General features: G+C 35.5%; 1 protein-coding gene across 1 annotated transcript in view; it reads left to right on the top strand.

The window, feature by feature from the left end:
* ADAMTS19 (ADAM metallopeptidase with thrombospondin type 1 motif 19) overlaps nt 1–21169 on the top strand; it is a 280800-nt gene that overhangs the window by 116628 nt on the left and 143003 nt on the right. The window contains 1 exon segment of the mRNA XM_032627346.1: nt 10712–10817. Within this exon segment, the coding sequence (XP_032483237.1) occupies nt 10712–10817 (106 nt within the window).

The raw sequence follows: 21169 nt of genomic DNA, 5'->3' as shown, positions 1-21169 counted from the left end.
AGCCATCCAATAACCCGCCCTTAAATTTTCTGAAGAGAGATGAAAAGTGGATGTGAAGTAGAATAAATCTAGAATACAGTAGCAGGAGCACAAAACTAGCCTCTGCAGGGATAAATTTTCTCAGTTGTTCTGCCTTCCATACGACAGTAGTCCTTCTCATTACCCTAATGTGGGGATAAGGTGGGTCAGCTTAGTGGTGTGGTTTATTATAAACCTTAAGGAAGGGTAAAAACAACAAAAGCACCAACAAAATCTATTTTGGATATGTCCTTAACCATGAAGTCCTCTTTATCTCTCAAAAGGGCAGAAGTTAGGAATTGACCACTGCTGCTCACCCTACATGCCACTCTCCCTCTGGACTCCCTTTCTTTCACTATTTTTCCTAAACATTTACCTGAACCATCTTTAATCTTCTTCCTGCACCGTATTAGTTTTTCATATAAAAGCTTGCCAAAGATTTCAAGTGGTGTATATACACTATCTGGTGCACTAAGTGCACTGCTCTTAGATACCTCCATTGCACCTTTGGGTAATAAAATGAGTGATTATTTACTGTTTTATTTTCCTTCAGAAACCCATTAAAAATATAATACAAATTTTTTTCACATGTGTATTCCCATCTGTAGTTAATTTGGTCTCAATACACATAACAAGGTCAAAAGTTATACTAAATTAAGCAAAGAAAATGTTGCATCTAGCTTCTTGCAATGTATTAAATCTTTCACATGAAGTTCCTACTTCATTTGATTCCAAGACAGTGAAAATGTAAACTTGTCAATATTTTTTTCTATTTAAATTACTTTATTCATCTACCTTATTTTGGTTTTTGTTGTTTTCACATAATCTGCCAACCTCTCATTTGATTCTCTCCAAGTAGCCTGGGTGTTGGGCTATAGATCAGAAGCCACCATTCTTTCTCTGCCCTCTGAGACCTTAGGTCTCTGTGTCTTTGCAGTGAATTCCTTAGCCTACATGGCAGCAGAGCGCACTGCTGGACTTTGCTCCCAGGAATGTAGCTGGTGGGTTCAACAAACGAATATTCATCTCAGGGCTCTGTAGCCTTTCTTTCCAGCTCTCTTCACCCACTCTTTATCTTCCCACCCACCCCAGCCCTACCCTTCCATCTCGTACTGCTGCTGAAGATATTGCTGAACTTCCGCTATGTCATCTATAGGTCCCCTACGTTAAACCATCCACCCCTCTGGCCTCCTTGGCAGTGAGAGTCAAAGTAGGCTCAGGAATGATAGCTCAGTCCTTATCTCCACCTAGTCACACAGTATTTTCCTTTATTCTCTATTTGAGCCACCCTGTATTGGCCTGTTGTTTCCCAATCCACATCCACCAGAGTTCCAAAAGAATACCACTAATCCTTATCCCTTCCCACCTGCCATCAGAGCAAAGCCTTTAGATGACTAGGAAGACATCACCTATGTGGAAATACAAAAGAGAAATGCATGTTGGTACACCTCAAAATTTATTATCACTGTACTATACAAAACATGGTCTACACATTGGGAGTGAACAAGTACTTGATTTCTCAGTATTTTCCTGCCCTGTGGTGCTTACATTCTAAAGGAGAGATGGTCAATAGCCATAGTAAATAATTAGATTAATTGATATATTAAAAAAATAAAAATGAAATGAGGCATTAAAAAATGAAATGAAAATGAAACAGAAAAAAATAGTAGATCTAAGTAAGAGATAATCTGGGAATGTCAAGGTGGGGATAAGGATCTTTATAATTATAATTTGGTGATCAAGAAATGCCTTACTGAAAAAAGTGATATTGTTATGGAACCAAGCTTGGGTCCATTCGCCTGTGTGCAGTAAAGCCAATATACTGACGCCAGGTTGTGGTGAAGAAAGTGCAGCGTTAATTGTATTTAGCTGCCAGACAAGATGTTCAGAGCAGCGAAGGCTCAAAAAACTCAAACTCTTTGATGGGTTGCAGGGAAGCATTTTTAAAGGCAAGGTGAGGGAGAGGAGTTGCGGGGGGTGTGATCAGCTTGTGTACAATTCTCTGATTGGTTGATGGTGAGGTAATAGAGTGGTGTCACAGGGGTTAACATTATGAATCCTTAGGCTCCAGCTGGACTGGGGGCTACATGCTCATGGAAATGGAAGTTAACTTCTTCCATTTGGTGGGGGCTTTAGTATCTGTAAAACAACTCAGGAATGTGTATCAGATACTGTCATCTGTATACTTCAGGGAGGAACTAAAAATTCTGTGACTGCTGTATGGCTGACTTACTGTTTAAATTGTTACAGCTCTCCTGATCCAACTGCTACTTTGCTTACTACATGTTCACATCCTTTCAATCATTAATTTTTTTTTCTTTGGTATAAGTTAATCCCAAACTCCTAATTTATCCATTATTAATTCTTTTTTTTTTTGTAGTACGCGGCCCTCTCACTGTTGTGGCCTCTCCCGTTGCGGAGCACAGGCTCTGGATGCGCAGGCTCAGCGGCCATGGCTCATGGGCCCAGCCGCTCTGCGGCATGTGGGATTTTCCCGGACCGGGGCACGAACCCGTGTCCCCTGCATCGGCAGGCAGACTCTCAACCACTGAGCCACCAGGGAAGCCCCATTATTAATTCTTAAACCAAGCTTTTGTAACTCAGGGGAGGTCTGGGAGACTACAGGTTTTCTACAGACAAGAGGCAGGCAAAGGGCATGGGGGTAGGGTTCTCTCCCAGAAAGGCTCTGTAGGGTCCTCCTTGGTTACAATATTTTTAAAAATTTGAGGAAGTTCTGAAGAGAGATCTAGATAGAGAATGTTCCAGACAAGTGAAAAGCCAGTGAAGAGGTCTTGAGGTGGAAACATGCTTGACTCATTTGATGACCTCCCTCCACTGCAAAAAAAGCCAGTGTAGCTGGAGTGCAGTCAATAAAGGAGATTATTATGGGAAATTTTAGATTTTGTGTTTCTTCTTGTGACAACTTTGATAAATTGTAAAATTTATTACCGTACTATTTTATATATTACCTTAATGTCTTTAGGAATTGTAGAGACATTTCCTTATTCACTCTTGGTGCTGGTGGTTTGTACTTGTCTCTCTTTTATTCTTAATCAGTTTATTAGGTATGTATCAATTTTTGCCAATTTTCTCTTACATTTGTTTTATTGTTCATTGATTTTCCTCTTTATTATTTCCTTCTACTTTTTTAAGCCTTAATGCCCTCTTCTTTTCCCATCTTCTGGGAAGAATTTTAAACATTGATTTTCAGTCTCTTTTTTCTGATATACACTATGAATTTTCCTAAGCGCTGTCACTTCAGCTCACACTTTTTTGAGTTTAAAGTATTTTAAACTCAGTTTAAAGTATTTTCTAATTTCCATTATAATGGAAATTGTATTTTGTAATTTCCATTATAATTTCTTTTTCTTGTGGACTACTTAGAAGTGTATTGTTTCATGTCTAGACAGTTTGGGCTTTTCTGGTTATCTTTTTAGTCCTTTATTTCTATTATTTACATTGTAGCCAGTGAACATACTTTGGAATATTTCCACATTTGAAATTCGTTGAGTTTTTTTTCTCCAATACTCAGTAAATGGTCAATTTTTATAAAAGTACCATATACACTTAAAAAGAATGTGAATTTTGTTGTCAGGTGCAAGGTTCTATTAGGTCAGTTAAGACAGACTTGCTAATTTATTGTTCTGATCTGTTATCTCCTTAGTGAATTTTTTTTATGGTTGTTCTATCAGCTATTAAGAGACATGTTAGGGTTTCCCTGGTGGTGCAGTGGTTGAGAGTCCACCTGCTGGTGCAGGGGACATGGGTTCATGCCCCGGTCCAGGAGGATCCCATATGCCTCGGAGCGGCTGGGCCCGTGAGCCATGGAAATACAAAAGAGAAATGCATGTTGGTACACCTCAAAATTTATTATCACTGTACTATACAAAACATGGTCTACACATTGGGAGTGAACAAGTACTTGATTTCTCAGTACTTTCTTTACTTGATTTGTAATTTTTATTTGTGAGCTCATCTTAAGTCAGCTTTCCTGTGGGAATTTTATGTTTACTGAGATGATATCATAGTGATATTTCATTTATTTTTACTTAACTGACAAGGACATCCCTAATCCTTGTATGATCCCCAAATTGTAGGATCAGTTTGTACATTACATTTTTGGTTTAGTATTCTTGTGGCTTCACACCTATGCATGATGGTGGCTTGGAGTTTTGATTTGTTTATCGAGTCATTTCTAGCATACCCAGAATTTATTTTGAGCCTGAGTTCCTTGTTGCTTTCCTGCATATGGATTTTTAAAGTTATTTTCAAGTATGTTTGAAAGTCATTAACAGCAGCTATTCCAGGCTTTCTGATTTGTGTATGAATCTCAGTTCCTTACTCACTAATACCTGTCACTGCAGATATTTTGAAACCACGCCCATTATTTAATAAGACTTGTATCTTATATGATACCCTGGCTGTGACAGCATTAACTCATGATCTTATCACTCCAGACTTGAATTTTTTTAAGCTTTATTCCTGTACCTGAGAATTGTTTTTACTTCAACCTTAGCTATACATTCAAAAATCTGTATATTACATATTATTTGGCATCTCTATATGTTTTTCAGAACAGGAGTCTCATTCTACGTGACATGAGAACATAAAAACAATATTTTAATGTCTAAACAATATTCTGCCTTATTTGACCACAGAGTTTCACCATACTTTTCATTAAACTAATACAGTTTTTGTTGTCATTAGAAGTCACTTTTTTGGGCTTCCCTGGTGGCACAGTGGTTGAGAGTCCACCTGCCAACGCAGGGGACACGGGTTTGTGCCCTGGTCCAGGAAGATCCCACATGCCGCAGAGCGGCTGGGCCCGTGAGCCATGGCCGCTGAGCCTGCGCATCCAGAGCCTGTGCTCTGCAACGGGAGAGGCCACAACAGTGAGAGGCCCGCATACCGCAAAAAAAAAAAAAAAAAAGTCACTTTTTTTCTTAGTATTCATAGAAACTGTACTGTTAAGAATGTTATAGGTTACTTAAACATTTAAAAGGATCTGGAAGTCTATTTTTAATTACTGTTATAACTATACTGATATTAAATGTATAACTTATATAATTGTACTTGTATAGTCCTAGATCATCATCTTGTCTTTTAATGGAACAGAGGCAGATAATTAGCAAACTAGTAAGGCAAGTTATTGTTTTAAAATATGTTCAAGGCCCAATTTGAATATAATTGTGTAAGTGGGTTTTACATTATCTGGGCATCATTATTAAAATATTATAATTTGTTTTTCACATTTGTGGATGAAATACATTTGATTCTTCTAAATTATATTTTTTATTTAAGACCCTGCATTGAATCACATTTTATATTAGTCTTCCTGTGCATTTCCTTTAAAGTACCCCTTACTGAGAATGTGCCACATACAGTGTTGTTACAGAGATGTACTACAGGGTCTGCACATTTAAGGAACATAAGCGTCCCTCTGTCAGTAACATTAGCTCATAAGCATTGTTTTAGACTTTTCCCTGATCAGTCGTTTGTTCAGGAATTCTGCCCCCCAACTTCCACTTCCTTTCCCTGGCTCACCTCTGCCCACTCAGTGATACCGCCAAGCTATCTCCCTCTCTAAAAGCCTTTCCTGCTTTGATTTCCCCTATTCAGTGTCTTTTGTGAGTTATTCTCCCATAATATCCTATGTACATCTTTATGTCTCAGAACATTTTTTAAATGCGTGTTTGTGTGGCTCAGGCTCCTGAAAGCAGTGCTCAGCATGTATTCATTTTTGTACCTTGGGGACCTGTCACACACTACGTTACATTGGGCCTCAAGAACTAGTAGGACTCATAGGTAAAAACTTACCTCATAGGGTGCAATCATAAGATAAATAACTTACCTAGGATTATGCAGTATTTTATGCCAGGAAAGCCAGGATTTTGAACTGAGGTGGTCTAGCTAGTGTTTAAAGGCAGCAGTTTGGGAGCTGGATGACTTCCTTTTGGTAGGATACACCCATTTGATCACATTAAAAACTCTGATGTCCTGATTAGGCCATTATTGTAACATGTATCCTGTAGGGTTTTAGAGGTTTCTGATCATCTTGATGAGGTGTATCATATCAGGTCCAGGATAGTGTGTTTTGTTTTCAGATGAGAGATTTTCTTGACTCCTGGTGCATGACTTGATTCATTTTTAGGTGACAAATTAGAAGTTGTTTTGGTTTCTTTTGTGTTTTCAGAATTTCTACACTAAAAGAGGGCTTTAAAAAGCGTCTGTATTATAGCTATCTTTAAATAACAGCAGTGTTAAATCCTTTCCCCTCCTAACCTCTACCCCTTGTTATAATAGGAAACATGTGGGTTCTAGAAAGGACCTGAAAAGCATGGGCTTTTAAACAGAATAATGCAAGTCATTTAAATTAGTCAGGGTTACAATTATTCTCCATAACTTGTAAGTCAAATAAAATTTCCTCGGTGTGCCAAATGTAAGAACAATGAAATTCAAACTTATCAGAAACTTAGTTGAAGATCTTGACTTTACATTTCAATAAAAGAAGAATAGCAGTAGAGGGTCGTTTTTGGTTGTTAAATTACACCCTGATCTACAAGACATTGTATTAATTACTATTAAAATTTCATAAACATGATTATCATATTTATGTCTTTAATTTTCTTACTATAAAACTATTATAAACACTTACATGAATTTGGAAAATGGGAAAAAAGGAAGAAAAGTTACCCACAATCTCTTCACATAATACAGTTGCTGTTAACAATTTAGCATATTTATGTGGTCTTTTTGTTTTCCTGTGAAAATGTGGTGATTTGGATTTATTTATTTATTATTTTTTGCGGTACGCGGGCCTCTCACTGCCGTGGCCTCTCCCGTTGCAGAGCACAGGCTCCGGACGCGCAGGCTCAGCAGCCATGGCTCACGGGCCCAGCCGCTCCGCGGCATGTGGGATCTTCCCGGACCGGGGCACGGACCCGTGTCCCCTGCATCGGCAGGCAGACTCTCAACCACTGCACCACCAGGGAAGCCCATGATTTGGATTTTTTAACACTTAGTTGTGATCATTCCTCTATTTCAATATGTACTCATCATGTTTGAATTTTATTTTATATAAATTTATATTTTACAGTATAAAATATGTCTTATATATTATAAATTATCATTTTTACCACCATATGTTTTTATATGACCACACAGTAGTCATTGATTTCCCATAACCTGGTGAAGAATTTAGGGCCTCCAGAGAGGTCACTCTTCATTCTTTGCCTTCCCCTGTAAAACAGGGCTGGTGCTGGGAAGATACTGAAGTTGTACACCTTCTGCATTCCTCTTGCTTCCCACTGTTGCTTCTAAATCAAAATCTCTCTTGCCCTCGTATAAAAAAAACTCAGCATTTGAAGCGGAAGCTTGAGCTTTACCATCATGTCCCTCGCTGTCACTGTGACTGATCCATCCCTTTGATTCTCGCTCACATTTCCTATGGATGTTGGCCCCCTTTCCCACCTAAGTTCTTTGTGATCATGTGCAATTTCATGTTCATGGTATCAGTCCGCCCAACACTACTTAATTATTCTCTGACCTCAGCCTCTACCTCTGCCCTTCTTTACTCTCATGGCAATACCTAATCATGTCATGGAATTTCAGCTCTGAAATCTAAAAATCCCTAAATCTATCTCCAATACTTTTTTTGGGAAGTGTCTGACTCCATTCTCCTGACCACTGTATTCATTTCTCCCAAGTATCAAGCTCTGACCTTACTTTACTTATCAAGCATAGAGCCTTTACAAGGTCTATCTCTTCTCTCACTCTCAGTTTTACTGCCACCTCTTACACCCTAGGATTCGTCCTTTATACCCGATCTACAAAAGCTCAGCTCTCTTACCTGTTTTGGTTGCTATTTCCAATAGCCATCCACCTTTGACCCATGCATCATATAACATTGCCTCCTTTTTCACTTAGACACACAAGAATATTAGAAACTAAGTTCCTTAACTTAACAAGCTGTATCTTTCAAAGTCCTTACGGCAGTCATCTCCATTGTGAACCTGTAAACATTCCTATTGAAGTCAGCAGGGAAAACACGGAGCTCAATACCACATATTTCAACAGTATGTTGAAAATCCTAGCCAATGTAGTAACATTACAGAAAAATATGGAAAAAATATGTAAGTATACAACAAAAAGAATAATATAGAAAATATAAGAATTTAAAACAAGTGACAGGGCTTCCCTGGTGGCGCAGTGGTTGGGAGTCCGCCTGCTGATGCAGGGGACACGGGTTCGTGCCCTGGTCTGGGAAGATCCCACATGCCACGGAGTGGCTGGGCCCATGAGCCATGGCTGCTAAGCCTGCGCGTCCGGAGCCTGTGCTCCGCAATGGGAGAGGCCACAACAGTGAGAGGCCCGCGTACCGCAAAAAAAAAAAAAGAACAAGTGACAATACTATTTTTATTTGGGAACAGTATATTTGAATGGGTATGGGAGAAGAAATGTAAAACTTATTAAAGTAACTAAATTTGATATGTACTGGTTCATGTAGCAAAGGGATATATGACTTGATGACAACCCACACTGGCTAAATTTTAATCTGCATATAGTAATGGAATTATTTTAGTTGTGGTGAAATACATGGGCATTCTAAAGGAAATTTTGTACCAAACAGTGGTCATCAGCATGCTAATTATAGTTGAGATTGATTTAGAATTTTTCAGAACATTTAATCTCAAATTATATATTTTTTAAAAATCTTAAAATGCTCAAGAGAATTTTAATATCCTTTTAAGAGGAGATACTTTTCTTTCACCCTCCATCTCTCCCTTCCTTCTTTCTTCCTTCCTTCTTCCATTCAATTATGACACAACTTCAGTTACTCCTAAATCTTAGTTTTCCGTTTTTTGTTGTCTTAATAAGTACCAGATTTAGCACTCCTAAAATTCACACTACGTTTAAGAATTTTTTAAAGTTTTTATTTCACTTATCATTTAATGGAACTAGATAAGAACATGTTTTTCTCCTCTTTCTCTTCTTCTCCCTTCTGTTTATTACTATTTTCATCTTTCCTTCCCACTTTATCTTGATTCAACCCTGGAATAATTTCAGTCGCCTTAATAAGCCAAATGAAGTAGGGCTTATCTCTCTATTCATCCATTCATCCATCCATCCACCCATCCATTAATAAAGAAGTTATTCATCTATTTGTGAATTTGAAATGTCTATAAGATCTATTTTAATTTCTAACTACTTAGAGAAAGTAACATATGTATTTTAATCTCTTGGCTGTTTCTTCCTATAGTTATATGTTTTAAATAACCTGTTTATACTACATTTTGCTTAACAAATATATCTTCATTTGTCTGATAGGCCAGTGGATACCAGGCCTTGACATTCAACATGAAGGTTTGAAAGAGTAGTTAAGGATAAACTTTGAACTAATCTCCATTTTCAACCCTCCAGCAATGACTCTCCTCAAACCTTGTGTGCCTCAGTCTTGAGCCTCTCTGGGTTTCTACCAGGCTCATAAAATCCTTCTCTCCTGTCATGTGGGCTGTGGCTCCACTAAATCAGTCCGTGTTCCTTCATGAATCTTCTCTTTCCAAAACCCGGGCAAGGTGGTTTATTGTTTTATTTAAATTTAATTATTCCTTGCCATTATTCTTTAAGTTTCTGGAGGAAAAAAGTCACAAGCATTCAGCTAACCACCTTTAATTAGGGGCAACTCTGCTGTAAATTGTAATCAGAAGCAAAATAAAATTAGCTGGTAAATGGCTTTATCTTTGGTAGTCATGTGATCTTTTGCAAATCATTTTACCTGTCCTGACTTTAATTTTTTCATAAAATGAGCTTACATGTATTTTATAAGGATATGAGAATTAGAGAACATACAACTAATTCAAAAAATAACAATTTTATTTTATAACATAACTTTTGTTACTTGAAGATACATTAAAACATACTCTTGGAAGATTATAGTTCCTTGTATTAAATGATATTTATTCAGGAGTATATCTGAATTAGTAAAATAGTACATAAATCTTTGACTAAAGAGTTATTAGTGATTTCAGATATTATCCTCTTTACTAATAATTTAAACCAAAAGATCAAATGTGTTGCTGAAATTTTTGTCTTAAATAATATTTCAGTATCATGTACTCCGTGGTCAGATCATCTTATTAGCTAAGAAATTTTCAAAGGAAATATTTTCAGTTTTCCAAGTACCATAGATAGTTTTTATGTTACATTAGTTAAAATGGTATTTCATAAAATAAAATTTCAAAATTTTATTACTAAAAATATAAATGTGAGTTCAAGAATCTTATAAATATAGTTTATTTTAGGGTATTTCTTTGAAACTAGGTTTCAAGAATTGAAAAATATTTAAATAATCATTGCTTTTTCGTTTACATTTTCTAAGTTGTAACTTTATCTTACATGACAATGAAAAGTGGTATTTATAAAATGTATGTTTATGGTATGCCTTTTGAGAACTGTATAATTGATAAAATAATTTCATCTAAAATATAAAATTGAAAAGAATATTAACAGTTTATTGACTGACATATACATATGCATTTTCTCCTGAAACTGTTTTTTGGGGTTGGATATCACAGTTTAATATTGACATATTTGAGGGGGGAAAACTATCATTTTTCTTTTCTTCTGTTAATACCAAGCATAAATATTTGCATTTTAATTCTGACATTTGATAATTAACGTTTGTGTTTTCTAGGTATAGCTTACTTGAGTGGAATGTGTAGTGAAAAGAGAAAATGTGTTATTGCTGAAGACAATGGCCTGAACCTTGCATTTACAATTGCTCATGAAATGGGCCACAAGTAAGTAAAAATCCTGGCTATGCTAATAAATTAGCACGTACCTTTGTAATTTGAATTATTGAATTACATGCATATCTTTTCATTATTTGCTTTGAGCCTAAGTTTTTTAAATTAGGTAAACGAGGAGGCAGAGAAGATCATTTAAATTTGAAGAGTGTCTTCTGGATGTTGTAACCATTCCTGATACTCTGAATGAAATCTTACTACATCATTAAAATCCTCATCAGGACAATCATTACATGGCACATGATTCATTTCACTCACATTTCCAAATGATGTAAACCTTGCAATAATCATGACACTACACAACTGTGCATTATTCAAGCATCCAAGCAAAACACTATGTTAAAGTAAAAATAGTTCCAGCTTCTAATAGTACCTGTTTGTTATTATCCACTACAGAGCAAAGGAATTAATCTGTACGGTTTAGGAGCAATGCATCTGGAAGAGAATTAAACTGGACTCACAATTCATGTGCAATGAACATTAAGTACGTCTCAGGCATAATTCTAAGTAAGCACTTTACATAAATTATTTCACTTAAAACTCACAAAAAGCAGGGATTTCATTTTACAGATAATAAAAATAGCAATAATAATTAGTGGTAGCAACACTTATATAGCACTTACTATGTGCCAGGCACATTTCTACATGCTTTATATATCCCCACAGCGTTCTTGTCAGGTAGACTGTAAGAGTACCCATCTTATAGGGGAGAAAACTGAAGTACAGAGAGGTTAATTTACCCTCCCAAAGTTATAAAAATACTATGATGGAGGAAGGATTTGAACTCAAGTCATCTAACTCAGGTCATACTGTTCTGAATTTCTTCATTAAGTTGTCTGCTGTCTTTGGACCTTGGATTCCTCATCAATAAAGTGAGGATAATATCTGTGTTATGAGGTTGGTTTGGGATTCAAATGACATAAGAAATAGACACATGTTTACAGGAAATACATTATAGTAGAATGGTGTGGGTTAGGGAATCAGACTTAATTTTGACTGTAGGCTTCTCTACATGCTAGCAGTGTCAGCAGTACAGATGAAAAGTGTTTTAATTGAACTCAGATTTACTGAAGTCCTACTCAGGGAGGTGATCTTTATGGAGACCTCTTTGGTCAAAGACATATTTAGTTTGGCCAGCTGTGTTTCAAAAATTGAATCAGTTGCCAACATTAAAAAGTATAAATTTGACTTAAAAATTCAAATTTCCAGACCTGGCAACATTAGACTCACAGTCCCATACGGCAGCCATTCCTTGGAGTTGAGTAGCGTCTGTACCCTTGAGGCTGGGTCCATCTTTCCCAGCTCATCACAGGCGGCAGCACTCTGCTATCATGCACCCAGCTGACTTCGTTTTCATTATATACCTGGACTCTGTAGACAATTGCATAAACTTCTGTTGGTAGTGGAGTTTGACTGGTAAAGGAAAACTTAGACAAAAACTTATATACAACATAACAGTGTTTGTTTTAAAAAACCCTTTTTATTAGAGTAAACTGAAGTATAGGAAGATGATCAAGTCATAATTATACAGCCCTGTGAATTATCAAAAATTGAATGTACCCATGTACCATAACCTAGTCCGAGAAATAGGATATTATCAGCAGGAATTGATTTTTGATGCCACTGTTTTCAAATGTGTAGGTACACTTTCATTTTCTCCCATGCAGGATTTCAGTAGTCATTCAAGTGCTCTAGAATATATGAGGAGTTTGTTATTTGAAAAAGAAACAAGAAAAGATAAATACACTTTAAAATCATTATCCTTTAGGGAAAGTATGCAATGCAATGACCTCATTCAGTATTTCACACCAGGAATCATAGGATTTAGATTCTTAATTCCAATACAGTTTTCATAATTTAAAGATGTTTCAGTTTGATCATAATAGGAAAAACCACATGTATCATTTGAATGAAAAATGCTGACAGTAATGTTTAGAGGCAAGAAAGTTATTGTTAAAAATATTTTAAGACAGTACATATTAATCATAAATACAATTTTTATAAATTAAATGTAAGTTTCTGAATAATTAAAATTTTTACTTCAGCCATGCATTAACAGTTTGGTAGACAAGCTGAGTATCTTTTAATGAAACAGACATTAAATAATTTTGTCAAGTACCTTGAATACTAGAGGGTTCACTTTAAAAAGAAATTTTAGAGTTTAAAAGCAATTTCTTTTAAATTAATTTCTTCAGTCTGTGTTACATTCTAAAACATAGGAAAAACAGTAATTAAAGGAACCAACCACAGTACAAGTTGCTTCATTAATATGCAAAGGCTCAGTCAAGAACCTACAACTACTTAAACAAAAAACTAAATGATATAATTTAAGGAAAGGCCACTTCAGCTTTATGTAGTAGAAACATTGGTTTATGACCAGGAACTCAGGTTGGAATGGCTAAAATGGTAGTAAAATATTATTTTATTTGACTTTTATAGAGCTGTACCCAAAATCAATAGAGATGTGCCAAAGGTATGTGTAATGCTTGATGGATTAATACCAGGACATGTGATATATGTTGAACTACTTAGCTGCTAAAAATTCTTCTTACCAGTAAGCAATATTTCTCTCAAAAGTAGAGGCTAAAATTTTTCTTGCAGCTAGATAGTGGGAGACAATAGCAGTGAGAATAATGGTGTCTTCATAAAGAACAAACAAACAGCAGGAAGTTCATCCATATAAATTACATCATCATCATCCAGTGTAAGATAAAAAGCACAATGAAACAAAAATGTAGGAAGAGGAAATAAAAATCAATATTCATATACACATAGCTTCTCACATAGGGAAAGTTTTCATAGATGTTAGATAAGTATATTTATGGATTCTATGTGCATGTGTGCGTGCACACACACACACACACACACACACACACACACACACACACCCGAGCAGAGCTCTTTTACTTAGAGGTATAATTAAGATTCAGCTACTTAAGTGAAGCTACTTAATTCTTATTTTTTTTTCTTTTTGGATTTCTTTCTTTTTTTGGTTATAATTTCTTCCAATATATTCAATATATTTCCTGTAGGCAGAAATGGATCATTTAATTTTTCAACCCACAGTTTAAGAAAGGCAGAATGATTTCATCTGAACTTGTCAATTCAAGAATACATATAGAATTACACATGAAATGATTCTAAATTGATTTGAGTGTATTTATGATTGTTGCCTTGAATTTGATCTCTAGAAATTCCCAGAGCAACTCCATGTATAGCTGGGAAAGTCAATATGGACCACCAAGTAATAAAACTGACTCTTGTGGGGGTGAGAATTTAAGTAATTGAAGTGAACAAAAGTATCCTTCTTTTACTATTGCAAAAGAATCTTAAGTAATGTCTGCAAAAATATATTAAAATTTTCCTTAGAGAAATTACCAATTAAAAATCTTATATGTAATTATATACAGAAGTGTAAGTTAGAATCCATAGCAAGAAAGAGGAAATAAATGATTTATACCAATATTTTATGATTCCTTTCCAAAATTATTTTTCTTTCTAAATGATAGGTCAGGGGAGTGATTATTTTTCTTATAACCAAAAATTTCAACAATAGAATGTTTTTATTGGTATTTAATGTTTTTATACTCATGAAATACAGATAGGACTTTCATTAATTTACTGTGATGAAGGCTAAAACTTTATTTTTATAAATAAAATACCTTATGAAATTGTTCATAACTTTGATAGGGTTTGGGAATACATATGTATACACATATTCACTATATTTTATATGTCTTATATCATCTTTATGAACAAAATTTCTTAAAGTAAGAGATTATACTTTGATTTCAAGCTGTAATTTATTATTAATATATTAATTGTGGTTACATTACTGTGTGTGGGGAGAGAGTCCCCAAGACCACCCTCAGGTTCAACAATTTGCTAGAAGGACTCATAAAATTCATCCAAGTTGTTTTACTCAGAATGATAGTTTATTACAGTAAAAGGATATAGATTAAAATCAGCAAATGAAAAAGGCACATAGGGCAGGGTCCAGGGGACACCTGGCTCAAGCTGCCACTTGTCCTCTTCTAGTGGAGTTGTACAAACAATGCTTAATTCTCTCAATAATAATGTCTGAGAACACGCACATTATACTGCCAACTGGAGAAGCTAACCCGGACCTTGGTACTCAGCGTTTTTAGTGGAATTTAGTCACGTAGGCATGGCTGACCACCTATTCCCTACAGAGGTCAAGCTGTTCTAAGTCCCCCACCATAAATCACATTGTTAGTATTAACTATTGGACATGTCCCAGGGCCCCCAAGTAAACAAAGATACTTTTTTATTAGGCAGGATATTTCAAGGGCTTAGAGTTAGCTCTGAAGAGCAAGGCAAGTCCCAGACCTTTGTTTAGAATGTGCAGGTTTGGGACCACACAAACTTGTGGAGTTAACTCTCAACTGTACAATTGCACAGTATTTTTAAAGTTTTAGAATATCATATTTATATTAGGTTGCTAAAGACTATCTAATAATTTAAAAGACTTCTTTTATTATCAGACATTGTACTAAACAGTTTATTCATATCTAATCCAATCTCACAGAAGTCTTGAACTAAGTATTATCATCTTTTTACAGATGAGGAAACTGAAGCTAAGAGAGGTTAATTTTTCAGGAGTTCTTCTGATGTTAAGGACATTCTTTTTTGATCAAATATATTGTTAAGATCTTCCTAGATCTCTTAGTTTAATCTTGTCTTTTAAAGTTTTTGACCTGAGACTGTTTTTTAGTAGTCAAATCTCACATTATTTTTTCTATAGTTTTTTGCAATTGGAAGTGCTTCCTCATTCTACAATTAGGAAAATATTTTTGTCTAGTAGTTTTCTATTTTCTTCTCCTCCCGCTCTCTCTCTCTCTCGTCTCTCTTTATTGCCATATAACACTTGAAGGTCATCTAGAATCTACTTTAGTGTATGTAGTACAATTCTCTCCATTAAATTTGATTTTCTCATTAGCTGCTCAATAACTGATCTTATATTGGAAATGTGGTCTCTGATGAGGTAAGGAGCTATGCCAGAATATGGCACATTGCTCGCTTTGTTGAAAAAGTCTTGAAATTTTAAAAAAAATCAGTTGAACTAAACTTTGTATAGCTGATTTACATTCTAGTGCCAGCCGCTTATCTAGTTACAAATCTGTAAAAATAACAGTTCACCTTCTGGCAGCCATTGCCCAGACCACACTTTGAAGAGCCCTGTTACATAACAGTTATTCATTCTAAGACAGTATTACATAGGAGTCACATTTGGTTGCCAGAGAGGACTGTTTTTATTTTTAGCCTGAAAGGCGGTTTTTATTTGAATTGTTTATCTCTGTCCTCATATATTCTGTGCAGTCCCTTTAGACATAAATTCTGTGATACAATCCATTGCAAATAATAAAAGTTGTTCTTTTGTACACATTTTTAGTAGTATTTTAGATTTGTTATATAAATGTGTGTGTGTGTATATATATATATACCGAAATATGAATATATACCATATATGTACCATATATACATATCACGTACTTTTTCCTTTAGGGCCACAAATAATTCAGCCCTCTCTGTGAATTCCAACTAAAAGTAAAATAAACCCTTTAATATCGGGTAAGCTTTTACTAAAACTTAGCCCCAGGTCTTAGATATTATAAAATATATAAATTATTATGGAAATAATATTTTGAAAGATAATTGTTAGTAACATAATCCTGTGAGTATTTTTCTGACCTTGCTATATCTGGAGATTTATTGGGCAGCAAAACTTTACACTGAGTTAGCACATTGAGACCAAAGACTTCTGCTCCCACCTGAGGAAGGAAGGCATTACTATTAGCTTTACTTTAGAAATGATGGTTGCCAAAGCTCACACAGCTAATAAGTGACTGAGTGGATGTTCAAAGTCAAGTCTGTCCAAATCCAAAGCCCATGTTGTTAATTACTTACTGTGCTATGTCAGAAATGCGTAAGGGTACTTCTAACTCACTTAACTTACTTCTGGGCTGGCTCTTTATTATCTATCCCCAACCTAATGTCTTCAGCCATACTTCACACTATGCTCCCTCTCAGTCTCACCACTGCAGCCACATTAGAGTTCTTACAGTGTTTCTAATGTACCATGGTTCTTCACACTGCAGGACATTGGCACATGCTACACCCTCCACCTTACAAGGATGGGAATATCTTTGAGTAATTATGTCCTACTGATCATAATTCACACATCTTATCAATAACCATTTCCTATAGTATGTGTTCTGTGTAGGTCAGTCTATTAAACACTTAATGCCACCATCTCTTTATAAATGTGTATTCATTCATCTATTCATAGGCTTTAAGCTCCAAGGGGTGATGAACCATGCCTATTTTTTATTATCATGAGATTCCTAATCCATTTGATAGTGCTCGGTACATACTAGGCAAACAATAAATATGTGTTAAATAAGTGAATGTTTTAATATAGTAATTATCTTAGTAAAATATTCTTATGTGTAGAATGTCAATGAAATTTTGTTATAGAAAAGGTGCTGTATGCACACGCAAATTGTTTAGAGCATTTTTAGCTATTGTATGAAACTTTTAATGAGTTATTAGGTAAAGTTTTATTAAAATAATATGGGTTTTTAAAATTTATTTATTTGTTTTTGGCTGTTTTGGGTCTTCGTTGCTGTGCACGGGCTTTCTCTAGTTGCGGCAAGTGGGGGCTCTAGGGCGTGTGGGCTTCAGTAGTTGTGGCACACAGGCTCAGTAGTTATGGCTCACAGGCTGTAGAGCGCAGGCTCAATAGTCATGGCGTACGGGTTTAGTTGTTCCATGGCATGTGGCATCTTCCTGGACCAGGACTTGAACCTGTGTCCCCTGCATTGGCAGGAGGATTATTAACCACTGTGCCACCAGGGAAGTCCCCATGTGTTTTTAAATATACCCAAGGCTACATGGAGTGAGACTTCATTCCAGCATGCACATGCAGAAATGATTCCCCACACCCTGGAAGTGCTCCCCCCTGAGGTCTTCCTATCACAATAAGTGGAAGCTCCATCCTTCCAGTTACTCAGCCAAACACCATGAAACTGCCCTTGAGCCCTCTCTGTTTCTCGCTCTCAACATTCTATTCATCAGCTGTTGACTCCACCTTCATAATACATCCAGAATCTGTTTACTTCTCACTAATTCTCCTGCTACCACTCTGGGCCAAGCCAATATCACTTCTCATCTGGATTATTACAGTGGCCTCGTAAATGATCTTTACTTTTCATCCCTTGCCTCCTACAGCCTGTTTTCAATTCAGAGCCAGGGACAGTCTTCTAAAACAAAGCAAATTGCCTGACTTCTTTGCTCAAACTCTTCCAGTAGCTTCCTATCATACTGGTAAAACTCCCAACCTTTAAAATGCCCCACAAGACCTTACATAGTCTAGCCTCCTTCACTTCCAGCCTACCATTTCCCTCCTTACTAAGAGGGCTCTAGATGCATCAGCCTCTTTTCTGTAACTCAAACACATGAAGCAAACATCTACCTCAAACCCTGTACCTTTTGCTTTTCCTTCTGCCTGCAATATTCTTCTCCAGAACAGCCACATGGCTGTCTCTGTTTTTCTTCTTTAGTTCTCTGCTCAAGTGTCACCTTAGTGAGGCGTTTCTGATAACATGTCTTACAAATGTAAATATAATCACAGCCCCAGCTTATCCTCCTCTGCCTACTTTAATTTTCTTCATAAAATGTTTCCAATTCAGCTGTGTATCTATCTGTCTGTCTATCTGTCCACCTATGTATCTATCAATCTATCTGTATGTATATGATGAATTCTTGTCTCCTTAGTTCACTGTTGTATTCCCAACCTCTAGAACATGAGTACTTGCATACTTGGCACATAGTATGTACTTTTATTCAATAAATTGATTACTAAAAATGTAGAATATATAACCTCCTAAGCCGTGTAGAACAGCAGAATATATGAAAGTACTAATTGTCTAGTAGAAATGAATAAAATATTCTGCTTGAGGAAATCAGTTGTTTTATCTAAGTAATATCAAATTTACATTAGAATTAACATTATGATCTGGATTGATAGACATTGAAATCTCCCCTCCCCATTTTAAATACCTGAAAATTCCAAAGAGAGATTTTTTTTTTTTTTTTTTTTTTTTGCTGTATGCGGGCCTCTCGCTGTTGTGGCCTCTCCCGTTGAGAAGCACAGGCTCCGGACGCGCAGGCCCAGCGGCCATACAGGCAGGCCCAGCGCCCATGGCTCACGGGCCCAGCCGCTCCGCGGCATGTGGGATCTTCCCGGACTGGGGCACAAACCTGTGTCCCCTGCATCGGCAGGTGGACTCTCAACCACTGCACCATCAGGGAAGCCCCATAGTGGGAGTTTTTAACACAGCTCTCTGAAACTGATAGATCAAGTGAACAGAAAGATCTATATGGAAGAGAAGAGATTTGAACAACTAAAAATATTGATCTATTGGGCAGATATAAAACCTACAGCCAATTATAAAAGAACACCTGCTCTTTTAAAACATACTGGATAGTTACAAAGAATGAGCATATATTGTTTTATTCTACAATTTCAATTTCAAAAAATGAATATACAGATGAATTTTTCTGATCATAATACAATTAAGTTAAACATCCAGTAACAAAAAAACTAAGAAATTTAGAAATTTACAAGCATACTTTTGAAAAACCCATAGATCAAAGGAGAAATCATTAGGGAAACCAGAATATTCTCAGGTTTAAACAATAACAAACATACTATTTAGAAAGTGTAGCTTGCAGATAAAATAGCACATAGAGGAAAATGAATAGCTTTAAACATACATAAAAATTTTATGATGAAATTAATGCCCTAAGTTTTCAAATTAAGATGTTAGAAAGATAACAACAAAGTAAAAAAATTAGAAGAAATAATGAAAGTAGAAATTAATGAAAAAGAAAAATGTGATAAATGTGAACAACAAAGCCAAAATTAAATATATGAAAATGCAAGTAAAATTGACAAAGATAGGATTGATCGAGAAAAACAGGCATAATTCAACAGTATTAGAAATGAGAAAAGGAGATGTAACACAGATACCAAAGACATTAAAAAGATACTAAGAAAATACACTAAATACTTGCATGGCAAAAAGCTACAAAGAGATGAAATGGGAAAATTCTAAGAAAATGTAATGGAAGGACATAAAGCTCTATAACTATTTAAATAAATTGAATCAGCACTTTAGAATCTTTTCAAAGAAAATGCAAGCTCACACAGCAATAGCTTCAAGGAAATTTAGAAAATCTAAATTTTCTAGGATGAAGGAACATCCTCAAATTCATTATTTGAGGCTAGCATTAATATAATATGAAAATCAATAAAGGACTATTATAAAGAAGCAAGTATCAATTATTTCTTATCTGAGAATGATGCAAAAATGGCAAAGAAACATTTTCAAAATAAAGCAGCACTGTATAAATAAATGAAGTTAATACAAGAGAATAAAGTTGACTTTATGTCTGTATAGCAAAGGTCATTTATCATTTAAAAATCTTAATCCCCACATTAACAGATTAATTAACAGATTCTGCTTTATTTTTAAATTTTTATTGGAGTATAGTTGCTTTACAATATTGTGTTAGTTTCTTCTGTACAGCAAAGTGAATCAGCTATACATATACATATATCCCCTCTTTCTTGGATTTCCTTCCCATTTAGGTCACTACAGAGCATTGAGTAGAGTTCCCTGTTCTATACAGTAGGTTCTCGTTAGTTATCTATTTTATACATAGTATCAACAGTGTATATATGTCGATCCCAATCTCCCAATTCATTCCACCCTCCCCCCTCCCCCCTCCCCCCTCCCCCTTGGTATCCATACGTTTGTTCTCTACGTCTGTGTCTATTTCTGCTTTGTAAATAAGATCATCTATACCATTTTTTTCAGATTCCACGTATATGTGTTAATATACAATATTTGTTTGTAATTAACAGAAAAATTACACTCTCAGTAGATGCAGAAAAAAATCCAATAAAATAAAATTTACTCATGTAAATTTATCAAGATCAATGGGAATCATGATTCTTAATTGTTAAATATTAGAAACATCCTCTATAAAATCACAAAGATCTCACTATATCTACTTCTATATATGTACTGGGGGTACAAACCAGTACAGCATGAGAGTAAAATAAATGAAAGATGTAGGGTTGAGAATGGAAGAAACAAAGCTATTTTACTTTGCAAATGATATGATTGCCTACATAAAAACACAATATAATGCAAAGGTAAAGTATGGAATTAGTTGATGAGTATAGTAAGTCTATTGGATATAAGATAAATATAAAAAACACAAAAATACAAAATATCATTAAAAAAGAGGATGCT

The sequence above is a fragment of the Phocoena sinus genome, chromosome 3 (assembly GCF_008692025.1).
Source record: "Phocoena sinus isolate mPhoSin1 chromosome 3, mPhoSin1.pri, whole genome shotgun sequence".
In the NCBI taxonomy this organism is placed as follows: domain Eukaryota; kingdom Metazoa; phylum Chordata; class Mammalia; order Artiodactyla; family Phocoenidae; genus Phocoena; species Phocoena sinus.
Note: the sequence above shows the minus strand (reverse complement) of the source record. Positions and strands in the feature narration are given on the sequence as shown.